Source organism: Archocentrus centrarchus, chromosome 2 (assembly GCF_007364275.1).
Source record: "Archocentrus centrarchus isolate MPI-CPG fArcCen1 chromosome 2, fArcCen1, whole genome shotgun sequence".
Classification (NCBI taxonomy): Eukaryota; Metazoa; Chordata; class Actinopteri; order Cichliformes; family Cichlidae; genus Archocentrus; species Archocentrus centrarchus.
Window position 1 is genome coordinate 11,983,445 of NC_044347.1, and position 14,310 is coordinate 11,997,754.

At 42.3% G+C, this 14,310-nt stretch overlaps 1 protein-coding gene across 1 annotated transcript; it reads right to left on the reverse strand.

Moving 5' to 3' along the window:
* Positions 1–2,232: 2,232 nt before the first annotated feature.
* Positions 2,233–13,921, reverse strand: kynu (kynureninase). The gene is made up of 14 exons (XM_030748286.1): positions 13,634–13,921; positions 10,872–11,066; positions 10,668–10,788; positions 10,509–10,591; positions 8,598–8,659; positions 8,121–8,192; positions 5,291–5,365; positions 4,971–5,117; positions 4,652–4,750; positions 4,488–4,561; positions 4,140–4,192; positions 3,839–3,924; positions 3,325–3,555; positions 2,233–2,371 (listed from the first exon to the last, which is right to left on the reverse strand). Exons 2-14 carry the CDS (start codon positions 11,038–11,040, stop codon positions 2,255–2,257), a joined length of 1,389 nt encoding a protein of 462 aa, XP_030604146.1. The 5' UTR covers positions 11,041–11,066; positions 13,634–13,921; the 3' UTR covers positions 2,233–2,254.
* Positions 13,922–14,310: the final 389 nt, after the last annotated feature.

Sequence of the window (14,310 nt, forward strand, 5' to 3'; positions counted from 1 at the left end):
GTTAATCCATTTAGGTTTTGCATATTGATATGCCAATTATGTCTAATCGCGGAATAGGCATCCGTCAAGGTAATAGTGCATAAACACATGCAAGAACATTAGGGAGAAGTCAACGTTATAATAAAGTAGGTGTTAATTGGTGAGGGGAGGACTGTCGGCTAACTCATGTGTGTAATGTACAGACGGGTGAGGAGGAGAGAGGGGGAGGAAACGGGGGTTTCATTAGATTCCTCCCTCACAGCCCCCAAAAAAAGAAGTCTTGTAATTTGCAAAGCTCACGCTGTGAGCTCGCCGGGTGTCGCGCCCAAATGCTCCACTGAAGAGGAGGGTCACAAGGGTGGCGGGAGTGAGAGCGACAGCAGCAACATTTTCAGAGGAAATGTTTTCGCAGTCACGACGTGTGATGTAAGTTTAGTTTCGGTGTGATTGCATCATTACGTTTCCCAGGTGCTGTTGCGTAAAGCCATGTAAATGCTGCTGAAATAACAGGCGTGCATCCTGTAGAAGCTGACATGGACTACAGTTTAATTTGTCTTGTCTTAAAAATCACCAAATAAAGCATTAAATTATAGCATATGCAAGCAAATATGTGCACAACAAATAGCTGTGGAATTGTTTCTTAACTTTCTCCTTTTTTATTCTTAAGACAAATAGTTCAATGTTTAAAGAACATCTAACTCTGAGAACAATCACTTTTTTAATTAGATGTTTATGTTCATCTATATCAAAGAAACACACAGAAAAAGTTTTGGGTTTTTTTGCTACTAATAATTTGTGTGACCTGATGTTAAAGCCTTAACACTAATAGCCTGTTTAGAAGTGATAAATACTACCTTTAATTTTAATAATAATAACTAGAAAGAGACTTTCAGTTACTGGGCAAGGTACCATTAAAACAACAATTTTAAAAAAGTAATAATAACTAGAAAAATAGGACTGAACAGAAGAAAATAGGTTTCTATGAAAGCATTATATCAGGATGCTTTGATGTAATTTGTATTGATTTAACACAAACATCTACTTGGTTTCAGGGAGAAACTGATGAGAACTTGGTGTTCAAAGCTCACCATGAGCCAACAAGACATGTTTTTGGCCATAGCTCAATTAATCCATCCATCCATCCATTCTCTTCCATTTATCCAACTCAGGATAGTGGGGGGCTATCCCAGCTGTGAGGCAAGAGGTAGGGTACACCCTGTACAGGTCACCAGTCTGTCGCAGGGCCAACACAGAGAGACAGACAACCATTCACACTCACATCCACACCTCTGTGCAATTTAGAATCAGCAGTTAAGCTAACCCCAGTAACTGCAGGTCTTTGGACTGTGGGAGGACACCGGAGTACCTGGAGAGAACGTGCAAACTCCACACAGAAAGGTCCCAGCAAGACAGTGGATTCAAACCCGGGACTGTCACTGTCGCTAAAATGTCTTCTGTCAGAATCAGCTTGGCTGTGGAAGTTTCCAAATTCCAAAATGGCCAAAATGGCTTCAAAACGGGACTTTCCAAACCAATGGAGGGGGGGGCTTAACTGGTTGCTGAAGTACAGGCTTACAAAATGAGTCACGTAGCAACAAATGATGTATATTATGCTGTTCTCAATTTAATTACAAGATTTTAACTATTAAAAAGTCCTATTGCAACTAATCACGCATTCACATACAGCTATTGTTCATGCAGAAGCCCTATATCACCGTTACATTATTACATTTTATTATTGCACTTAGATAACAAATAAAACCACACACAACTTTAAGATTATGTGCAATATCTGTGTGAAGAGGGCTTACACCATAATATTTTTGCATGCAGTTTCACGTTTATGTTACTGTGTTTATGTAATATTTAATGCTGCAGGATCCACTCTGGTGACGATGTGGTTTCAGGTCTGAAATATCGATCAATGAAACAAAAAGACTCAAACCCGACGAGACGTCGGGGCTCCCGTCTGACTCTGAATCCAACGTTTTCAGCTTTATTTTGAACTGGTGGAGCAAAAAACCTGAGAATTCATGACAGATATCTCTGCATCAGATACAAATACAACTTTTAAAAAAAATCAATGAGTTTACTAACACAGTGAAGATAATGAGGCCTGAGCGGTTCAAAAAGGCAGGCGGTTTGAGACCTGAGGTGTTCGAGGATTTCATAAAGCTTTACAACCATCATTAAAAAATTGGACTTGATGCAGCAGTTGGAGGATGGGGGGGGGGGGGGGGGGGGGGGGGGGGGGGGGGGCTTTTCTCTTCTCGTCTCACTTGCTGGCAGCCAGAGCTTCTCCCAGTGTTTGGACGAAGCGATGGACATCGCTGAAGGAGTTGTACAGAGGCACCGGAGCAACTCGCAGCACGCTGGGCTCCCTCATGTCACACTGGGTAACAGGAAATGAGAAAAAGAGCTCAAACTGGTTCCGCTGGTATGTTTCTAAACCAAAAGGAAAAGGAAGTGCCAGAAAGCGCAGTTCCTCCAATGTCCACTGGAGGCTTCCTCCAAGAGTGAGTCACTCCTCACAGACTCCCATGTTTAAAAGTTCAAATTTACCGCAGAAATAAACATGTTTATAGCCTGCTGCAAAAACTGTTTTGGTCTCTATAAATAATTTTCCCTTCAGTATAGCTGTATGGGAGTGAATTTTAATATAAAACACTTGTTTAATTTATATTTAGGCTTAAATTTGCATTTTTAGGGGAAGATGAATGCCTACACAAGCTGTCTGCTAGGCTTCACCTCAGCCAACTGGACTCATTGAACTGTTTTTGCTGTTGGTGGCTTCTTAAAAAATGTATCCAACAAATTATATGGTGCAGTTAATTGTGCTGAAAGGTCATCAGTCAAGTCTGCACTCTGGCTTTAGTACTCTGGCTTTAGTACTCTGGCTTTAGTACTCTGGCTTTAGAGCTAGTATTTTACTTATTTGGTACTTGCTAACAAGCTGTAGCCAATTCTGCCTCCAAATAAACCAAAAAACAAATGCCAAATTCAAGCCAAGGAGGTGGGGGAACGCGCTCTGTACTTTGGTTCCCCCAAAATCCTGACATGCATGTTTCTAATAGAGGGAGAAAAAAAATAACAGGAATCTAATTCATCCTAAAATGAACTGATCAGTTTGATTCTTTCTATTCCAAATTCTGCTTTGTGAACTGCAATCATAGTAAGGGGTATGAGTCAACCCTTGTGTATGCATTTTTGGAACAAAACACACACACGCATGCACGCGCGCACACACACTGTGCTGCTTTAAAGTGTCTGCACTGCAAAATCCTGCAGGACACATTTGTGTTCAGACTTCCTCGGACACAGTAAGACATGATCCCAGCTACTCACAGCGACGCCCCTCTTCTCCAGCTCCTCGAAGACTCTTTTGATGTGAACAGAGAAGGAGAGCGAGAGCTGGCAGCCTCTCTGCTGAGGGTCCGACGGCGTGATGATGTGGACGTGAGGTTTGTGAGGCTGAGCCGGGTCCTCAGTGTAGTAGTGCTTAATCAGATACTCCAGGTAGCCCGTCAGTAGGAGGGACTTCCTGCGCAGAGCCTGCATGCTGGTCATGTTAAACACCTGGACAGATTTAAAGAGACTATGAGGAAAAAGCTGAAAATGGGATTTTGATTCTGGCAAATGTTAAGAGTAAATATTTATTCTTTTAACTGAACAATTTTTTGAGTTATTTTCTCAGACATTTGAAGCTACTAGGTTGAAATTTTGAGACAATAACTCAACATTTTGACATGTGGATGGCAAAAAAATAAAAATAAAAGCTTCTATCAGTGGCAGAAACAAACTTCCAGAATAAATAACAAAACTATCAAATGCCCAAACAGGCAATGAATGTCTGCAGTACCTCCAGACTGGCCTGCAGGGGGCAAACGAGCAGGACGGGCTGGTTTGACAGCCTGAAGCCGCTCACTCCGGGCTGCAGCTCCATCACTGAAAACAGGAGGAAATGGAGATTTATTACAAAATAAATTCATTCAGAATCTGAAAGGTGAGCTGTTTAAACTCTAAATATAAATATCTGCTGTTAAAATGGTCAGAGGTGTAGCTGTAATGTTCACAAGCGACCACAAGATGGAAGCAAACAGCAACTTTAAGAGCAAGTCGGCAGGCTTCAGAAAGGAGCTGAGGGTGAGATCAGGGTTTACCGTTAGTCATCTGGAACCGGGTCTTCAGGTCGTGTCCCCACCATCCCATCAGCCTGAAGGACACAGGCACAGGGAGCTGATTAGGTGCTAAAAGGATCATTTAAATTGTGAGGGAACAATTCTGTCTGCCACTTTTACTTAATCACTATTTCTCTATGAAATTATTTTTGAGAGGAAAAAATGTGATTTGACACTGATTTATGAGAAATGGATACTTGAGTTTAAAAGTGAGGATTTGTATTTGAAAATATCTTTAAAAATCACACATGGGAATGAATATTTGACCCAAATGTGACCCACATCAGGTCAAAACCTCCAGCCTGAATGTCTGTAAGGAGCGTTTCTTACGTTGGTTTGATGGTATGTTTGTGTTTCTCATGGATGAATGCCCCGGCGAGACCACCAGCACCTGAGTTCATATACTGCAAAAAAAAAAAAAAAAAAGAAGCCACATAGTCAACACATAGAGTTCCTCATTTGCAGTCTCCATTTACAGCTTCCTGTCAGCTGACCTTGTAGGAGCACCAGCAGGCGAAGTCGACGCCCCAGTCGTGGAGCTTCAGGTCGACGTTTCCCGCTGCGTGGGCGAGGTCGAAGCCGACATAACAGCCCTCATAGAAAGACAGAAAATACAGTTTAAGATACTGAGGAAAAGTCTTCAGCCACCTCTTATTACTTTATATTTTGCTTCCAAGCAATTTGTTCCCATCTCAGTTGAACACATTTGCAACTGTTCACTCTCTTTTCAGCAATATGAGAAAAAGGAGAAGGTGGCTGCAAGGCCTCATGGGAGAATCACCAAAGTTTGGCATTTGAGCGTCCTCTCCTCACCTTCCTCTGGCCAGCCTCAGTGATGCGGGCCATGTCGAACAGCTGGCCGGTGTAATACTGAACCCCGCTGAACATGACCACGGCGATGGAGTCGCCCTCTTTCTCGATCACCTCCAGGATGTCCTCTGTTTTCAGCATGTCTTCTCCCTGAGCACACGGGAAGGAGAATTCATTTATTCCAGATTTTGTCTGTTGTTTAAACAGCATTGTGTATTGATGTGCTACCACGTGCTGTTGAAGTAACTCTTAAATGGCACCGAAGCTGGGGAGACTACACAGTGATTCTTTCCTCGTTTGGTTAAAAGTGTGCACCGTGTTACCGGCTTGGGCGATAGCAGCAGCATGCTGTCCTTAGGATCGAATCCCCGGAGACGTATCTGAGACTCCACAGCGTACTGAAGACAGAGGAGAGAGATTCATGAAGGGCGCAGAAAACACAGACAAGTTAGAGAAACACTGAATGCAGGAAAAGATTCAATTTATGCCCTTTTAAGATCACTTTCATTAAATTTAATGTCTTATATTTGCATCCATTTAAATGTAAAAAGTATTACCACAGTGCATTGTCCAAATAAAGATCTCAACCAGTCAGCAAGTCAGCACAAGAAGATGACTAACCACCCTGTTCTTTATTATTGTGCTTAAAGCACAATAATAAAGAACAGCGTAAAACAAGTGTGATACTGTGGAAAATATTAGTTCAGCCAGCCTTTAGACAAAATATCCATATATGCCCACACTTTTTCAGCTTGCGAACTACTAGCAAAGCTAGCGTGGTTAAATGCACATGGGTGGTAACAAAACGGATGGATGATAGTTTATCATCCATCTTCTGCTTCTTTTAATGCCGTGCGATCTACATTTTTTTCCCCAACTTCATTGGGAGATCCATGCGATCTACCTGCGCTCCTCTTGCAATCAACCAGTAGATCACGATCAATGTATTGGGCACCCCTGATTTTGATGGTTTCAGTCCCTGTTTATGCATTTATCCCTTCTTTCTGTGGACAATATTCTTTGCTAGACCCCGTAGAAATCATCCATCCATCCATCTGTGGCACCTGGGTGTAGATAGAGGTAGAGAAATAGATGCCCCCCCATTTAATTTTTACTCTATAAAAAGGACACATTTGCTTGGGACAAATACTATTGCTCTTTTTGTTACTGTCAAATCATCTAAATGTGTGTTTTGGGTTGATATGTAGTTCCGCCAGCAGGGGGTGCTTGGTGCCTAACGCATTAGCAGCTGACGGCCAGAAGAAGAAGGCTAGTCAGTTGTAATGGCAGACTTTACAGCGAGTGCGCTCCGAGAGTAAACCTTTCTCTGTATTTCCACAGGTAAGCTGGTTGTAAACAACACTTAAATGATAGACAACAGTAGCAATAGATCATAAATGCCCAGTAGTGTCAAAGAGATCGAGCTAAAGAGTAGATCTTAAGGTTTGTGTCTGGTAGGATCAAATCGCCACACTGTTATTGTAGAATGGCGGATGCGCGTCCGTGGCGACCGCGGCGATTAATCAGACGAGTGTTTGTTTGTGAAAGCTAAAATGATGAGAGTAAACTGTCAAAGGAAGCAGATGTCTAGCACAGAAGCACGAGTGGCTGGCGAAGAGTATATTGGACAGAGTGAGTGTGTCAGGATAATGAGATGACATCAGAGCTAAGTGTAAAGCTAAGCTAAAGCACCAAGTGGGGGCTGTGTAGTAGTACAGACCCAGTTACTGAGTCGTGATTAAAGTCTATGGACTCTATATGCTTGTTATGTGTTTTAAAGCAAGGATTTATATTTTGTTTGTGTTTGCTAAAGTTTAACATGCCTGAAGTTTGTTTTAAGAAGAGTTAATACAATATAACAGTGTGTTTTGAGTTCTTAAAAGAATTTGTTTATTATGTGAATTTATAAAGTTATGTGTAAAACTGTGGCTACAGATACACCAGTATGGTGATCAGAGAGACTGTCCAGAAGTAATATGGTTTGTGTTTAACAGTATTACTGTAACATGTTATGCATAAGAAGCTGACAGCAGAAGAAGAAGGCTAGTCAGTTGTAATGGCAGACTTTACAGCGAGTGCGCTCCGAGAGTAAACCTTTCTCTGTATTTCCACAGTGTCTGGAAAAAAATAAATATGTTGCACGGGATCTGACTAGGCCCATCATTTCCGTCTGTGCTACACATCCATCCATCCATCCATCCATCCATGCGTCATCCATCCATCCAACTACAAACCCAGTTCCAAAAATGTGGGAACACTGTGTAAAATGATTCGTAGGCCTCATCAACACATATATTATTCACAGTAGAGCACGAAAGATTTAAACTGAGAAAATGTATCATTTTAAGACAAATGCAAGCTCATTTTGAATTTGATGGCAGCAACACATCTCAAAAAGTTGTGACAGATTCGTGTTTCCCACTGTTTAGCATCCCGTCTTCTTCTGTAAGCATCTGGGAACTGAGGAGAGCAGCTGCTTGACTTTTGGGAGAGGAATTCTTTGTTGTATTTTGTCACATGCTCTTGTAATAGCTGCGGTATACATTTTACTATTGTCTTGGTAAAGGCCTTCCCTGAAATACGTTGTCTGAATGGGAGCATACGTTGCTTTAAAACCTGTGTGTACCTTTCAGGATTGATGAAGGCTTTTCAGACGCGCAAGCTGCCAGTCCCATACACACTAACGCAGCCCAATACCATCAGAGATGCAGGCTTTAGAACTGAGTGCTGATAACAAGCTGGATGGTCCCTCTCCTCTTTAGTCTGGAGGACACAGCTTCCATGTTTTCCAAAAAGAATTTCAATTTTTTTTTTTCAGCTTTTGTTGCCCCTGTGCCAACTTTTTTGAGACATGGTGCTGCCATCATATTCAAAATGAGCTAATAGTTTTCACAAAATAGCAAATGTTTCAGATTAAACATTTGCTATTTTTTCTGTGTTATTTTGTTAATAAAATTTGGGTTTATGAGATTTACAAATTCTTGTTTTCTGTTTTTATCATATTTTGCACAGTGTCCCAAGTTTTTGGGTTGCATTTAAACTCGGGGTCCAGAGCATCAGAAATGTTTTTGAGCAAAAGGCAGGGTACACTCTAAATAAATCATAGAAACCTTCCTACCTCAGAAAAATGTCATCATGAGTTGATGTACTTACGTGATCTGAAGGAAAGGCCTTGTTTTCTAGAAGGATTTTGTGCCGAGTTGAAGTGGGCTTGTAGAAGGAAAGCTGTAGAATAAAAGACTGAAATTACTGTTAGCTTTGAAAGTGGTTGAACTGTGTCTGCTCAGTCCTCTTTTTTTTCTAACTGAAATTCAATTGCATTCAACTCCACTTTATTTATATAATGCCAACATTCCCCTCAAGGCACTTTATACTGCATGGTAAAGACCCTACAATCATTACAGAGAAAACCCAACAATAAAAGACCCCCTACGTGCAAGCACGTGGCGACAGTGGAAAGGAGGAACTCCCTTTTAACAGGAAGATACCTCTGGTAGAACCAGGCTTATACAGGGGCAGCCATCTACCATGACCAGTTGGTAGTGAGGGAGGCAGGACAAAAACTCAAAGCATTATGTTTGCATATCAGATAACTTAAATGTAGCGAAGCAGTAAATGACAATATCATACCAGTAGAAGATGTAAATTTACTGTCAGGCCATTCATCAGTGCCACTTCCTCAGTTTTAGCTCCTGTTAAAAACAAAAGAATAAAAACAGCATGAGTGATGTTCTTAATTTACATGTGACTGTTTGTGAAACTTCCCTAAAGGTTTGGTTTATTTTAGCAACAGTGCTTTGCAGACACCAGGAGATCCAAGGATATTTAGACCTTCAGTCAAGATATGGAACTTTCCTTTTAATCCAATGATGGATTTAATCCATCTATGGGAATCTATCTGCTGCTGCAGTTTCCTGACACCTTGACCTGATCCTCAAGCAAAACTGAAGGCCTTAAACACCAGATAGAGGATTTACACACAAAAATTCTGCCATTTTTCTTCTTTTTAAAGTCTCCTGAGGGACTCAAATGATCGCATGTATTGATGTCATTCTCTGACTCTTCCAGAACTTGTGTATGAAACCACAGATGGACTTTGCACTCTTCAAAACAGGCCTGGATGGAAAAGTGCAGTGACCCCAACTAAGAGAAATGAGACAAACTGTTGCAAAAATACAGCTGTGTGCATGAGAAGTGTTTTTGAACTCACAAAGATCAACCTCTAGATCAGGGGTGGGCGGGGGGGGGGGGGGCCGGAAGCGGCCTGCGGGCCGCAAGTTTGGACACCCCTGCTCTAGATGAAGCAGTTCAGAACTCGGCTACTCTGAATTCTTTTGAGATTAACAAGCAGGACAGCTGTCAACTTGGTGGAAGCTTTAGAAAAAAAGATTTTCATTCAGCACCGCTATACGCAAAAGAAAACTCTTATTTCCAAGTAAAAAGAAAAAAAATATTAGGCAGTAAGGCTCTGCTCTTGGATCTCCCAAGCCCTTTTAGAGCAGCAGAGCAAAGCTGCTGCACAAAACAGAGCGAGCATCAGCAACAGTAGACAGCATGAAAGAAGGAGCTGGTGGAGGTGGGTTGCAAAGCGGCTTCCAGATGGGCCGCACCGGTAGGCAGGCTAAAGCAGCCTAGATCCCAGTCTCACAGGCCTAGAGACTTGTTGGTGGATGGATGATGGATGATGGCAACTTGCTCACAAGTGCTCTTGATTTACACATTAAGCAGTAATGAACCTAAAAACACAGGCCAGAAATGGAGACCATTCGCCAACGAAATAAAAGCTGAAACACGTTGGTTGCAGCAGTAACCGACAACTTTTACTTTGAAGATGAATGGTCTCCTTTTCTGATTTGTGACGCACTTTTTCCAAGTTTTCCTAACACTCAGAGAGTAAATGGCAGGTGTTTGCAGACAGCTTGCCATCTTTCAAACTACAGGTGACTGCCAACCTGCTACCAGGAACTTGCCAGCCATTCACATTTTTCCCTAGCAACTGGAAGGTGCCAACTGGGCTCTAGCCCTGTGTGACTGAGGCCTTAAATAGCTCACCATATCTGTGACTTGTCAATAAAAGCTCATCAGCTGACGGCACTGAAATCACCTGATCTGTGGGGATAGCCGGTGATTTCAACTTAATAGGCTGCCCAATCTGAAACTATGTTCAATTAGTTTATATGTAGTAAAGACTTACAATTAACATATATCAAATCTGAGTCATTAACAGTGTGAAACTTCCCACCCGGCAATCTCACTAATTCTATGACTGAAATGGGGATAGCACTGTTGCTGCTGTATCCGATTTTCTCACAGGGTGAGAAGTGAGGTACACCCAGGTCGCCAGTCTTTCTCAGGGCTAACACAAAGACACACACATTACCATCTACCACGCAGGCACAGCAAGAACATGCAAACGTCACACAGAAAGGCCCTAGCCATCTGGTGGATTCAAATCACATCTGTTGCATTTTAGATGATTTTTCTAGACACAAATTGCAGAGAGTTATATCATGGTCTCCACAAAGTGTCAGTGTTTCCTACCTACAACTTTAGCCATCGGTTCCTCAATGTTATTTTCAGCCCACGCCCAAGGCCGTGCACCCAGTGTGTGACCATGGACACCACTGTAAAAGAGTACATCAAAGCATCGCCACAGTGCCTCATCTTTTGGTCAAATATCAAATGTAAGCATTAACATACATCTTGGCCCACTTCTGTAGCTCCTCTTCCAGGAACTTCTTGACGTTTTTGGGCTGCAGCCCCAGTGAGTTTCCTGAAAGGTAGATGCAGTCCTTGGTGCCATCAACCAGCGAGAGATCAGCTACAGAAAGATCAACAGAATTAAATAACTACTAATAACAAACATTAATTCTCAGCAACCTTAATGGGACATTTTTGACTCACCGGTGGGGAGATCTGCAGTTTTGGGCACCAGAAATTCCTCCCTGAGATGTCGCAGTTTGTCATATTTGTCGAAGTAAGCAGCCACCTCTGCGGAGGTCGGACTGCAGCCCAGTGAGTCAGACACTCGCTTTACAGCTTCGCTGGGAGTTAAGCCGACAAAGTCATCCATTATGGAGGGATGGGTGGGCTGCTGGCCTGCAGGGAGGGCATCAGTTAGAAAAAATGTTTTCTCTTTAATCAGCATACGTCATATTATGGTTCTTTAAAGTTGACCTCTTATACTCATTTCCACCTCCACCACCTTTCATTCCTGGACTCTACCAGAGTCACTTTGTATCATTTACAGTTCAAAATTTTTATTTATCTGATACTGAGCCTTGGTTCAGCTGTTCAAACAAGATGTTTACCTCCTTTACTTTTAAGCAGCTTTCTTCTGATTGGCTGCCCCTCATAAACAGAAGGTTTGAACAGCAGGTGGGTGGGGCTTCTGCATATGAGATGACCCTATTAGGGTGGTTTAGAGCATTTAGAGCCTGAGCTTTTGGTTCACGGTGATTACTTTTATACTGACCTCATTATTAGCCATGTGTAATATGAACACATGACAAAAACTAAGGGAAACAGTGATAGGCCGACTACAGTGCAGTTTATTTCAACCTATTATGGCAGCTTTGTGCTCTCCATGTCAGTGAAAACGTCTTCTTTCAGCTGCTCCTCTTAGAGGTCAGCACAGTGGATCATCTGCCTCCATCGCTCCCTATCCCAGCATCCACCTCTGTCACACCAACCCTCTGCATGCTCCCCTTCACTACATCCTGCCTGGCAGCTCCATCAACATCCTTTGTCCAGATCAGGAGTTGCAAAAAACTGTGTCAAATTAGTTGCCACACACAAGGGCAAATATAAGGAGTGATTAGGGCAGCTGTCGAGTAATCTCCAGATAGAAAGTCAGTAAACTGCCTGGAAGCTACAGTTAGGTCCTATGGTTTTTGGACAATTACTTTTTTTATGTAGCTTTGCCTCTGTACACCACCACATTGGATTTTAAATCAAACAATTAAGTGCAGACTTTCAGCTTTAATTCAAGAGACTTGACAAAAGTACTGCATGAACTGTATAGGAATTAGACATTTTTAAAGGCTCAAAAATAGGTGGACAAACTAATATCATATTATATATAAGGACTGTTAAGTCCAGAACCCATGAACATCCCCAAATGCTGCATTTCCTCCCTTTGAGACGCTCTTCCAGGCCTTTACTGCAGCCACCTTCAGTTGCTGTTTGTTTGTGGGTATCTCTGCCTTCAGTTTTGTCTTCAGTAACTGAAAAGCTGCTCTGCTGGGCTGAGATCAGAAACTCTTGGGTTGCTTTTGCAGTTTACTTTGGGTCAGTATCTATTTGCACTGTGATGATCTGTCTGCTCAGTTTTGCAGCATTTGGCTGAATCTGAGCAGAGAGGACAGCCCTGTACACTTCACAGTTCATCCTGATGCTTCTATCAGCAGTCACATTATCAAAAAACACTACTGACCCGGTTCCACTGGCAGCCATACATGCCCATACCGTAACGCTGCCTCCACCCTGTCTGACAAATGATGCGGTCTGCTTCAGATCACGAGCTGTTTCTCTCCCCATCGTTGTGGTACAAGCTCATCATGGTTTCATCTCTCTGTGTAGGCTCTTTTAAATATTTACTCTCAAAGTCTAATCTGGCCTTCCTTGAGTGTAACCAAGTGTAACGCTGAAAGTCTGCACTTTAGTCACAGTTTGACTTTGTTGGTGTACGCAGGTGAAACTAAAAAAATTGTGTCAGTGTCCAAAAACTTATGTAATATCTGTAATTTCTGTGTTTCGATTCAGCCAGGCTGAAAATAAATGTTTGAAATGGTTCATGTGCTGTTATATGCATGTATATGTATATAGATAAACATACTGTGTGAGTCCTCGTTTCTCCAAATCTCTACCACAGCAGTGGAGACATCACTAACTCCAAAGGCACAATAGCCACATTAATGGGCTGAAATACAGCAAAATATCATTAATATTATTGGACAAATTCCCTGAGTTGTTTCTGAGCAAGCCACTTTGATAGGAGTTCATTTTTAGCTACTATTTACTGTGTGGCTGGTAACAAAGAACAAACAGTAGTGCACCCATGGCTGACTGAGGCAGGGGCTGTTGTGCCATCTCTGATCTGACTGCTCTTGTTGGAAATCTGACTGGACAGCGGTACCGAGATGAGGTCCTCCACCCCACACTTGCGCTATTCTTTAACAAAGGCAAAGATTTTAGCGCGAGTCATCTACCAATTGGTAGGTCTGTGGATGGATCCACAGACCTACCAAAGTGCCATGTATGTGAGTAGTAGGAATGTGATTTGAGTAGACAGGTGCCCGCATGTGGTCCCTATACGTCTCTTATTAAACACGCGTGGGACATGCTGAATCAATGTGTTCTTCATTCAAAAATGGAGAACAATTCCTCAACAGCAGAGCTGGAAACTGCAATCGATGCAAAGACGGGAGACTGGTTGCACATCCAGAGGAGCACGACAGACCAAAACGAGACCATCAGGGTTCTGTCTTACAATATACACCAAACTAACTACTGTTACTTACATCTCTGCAGTCCTCAGTAACTCTTTTACAATTAAAACAATCAGTTTAAAGGCTTTTTCCTGACAGTTGTTCTTAAATCAGCCACATGTCTCATTGTTCATTCATTCTGCAGCAAAGTGGAAGTTTGTGAAAGCTGTAACTCACAGTTGGATCAGTTGGTTTGCAGATGAGCTTCCTCTCCACAAGCAGCAGTCAGACCGAGTGAATCGTGTCCTCTGGAAATGCCCTTTAACCGTGTTGTTTGCATTATCAAGTTAATCATTAGGAAATACAACATGTGTTCAAACCCGCCCTTTGTCATCCCTCCATGAGTCCGTCTGTGCGCTCAGACACAGGACAGACCGAGGAGCGTTCCTCATTTCTGTGGTTTTAGTTTCATGTGTGGAAATCCAAACTTACATCGTGAAGTTCCCTATGAAAACAGAGCTGATCATGTGATTAAAAGACATTAATCTGTAGCTGCATCTGCCTCCACTCTTCTGCTTTCAGACTTTGCACCGGATGTTGAGCAAGGCTGCAGGGATTTACTCCCATTTGGAGCCGGCACCAAACTAGGAAAATATTTCTTTATGGAGCTTTGTGCAAAGCAAATGTCTCCATGTGTAAGACAAAGATTCTTTTTATTTCCTCCCTCTGCATGCTTTAAATCTACAAATCTACTGAAGTATAAACACCATTTAATCTGATTTAAACTGCATGAATGGTGCTGAGCAGAAAGGTAACAGCCTGCAGGGGGCTCTTTTTTTTTTTTGCTCTTCCACTTCAGTTTTCTGCCACATCTCCACTAGATGGAAGCAAAGCATTATGTCCCAATTCCAGTC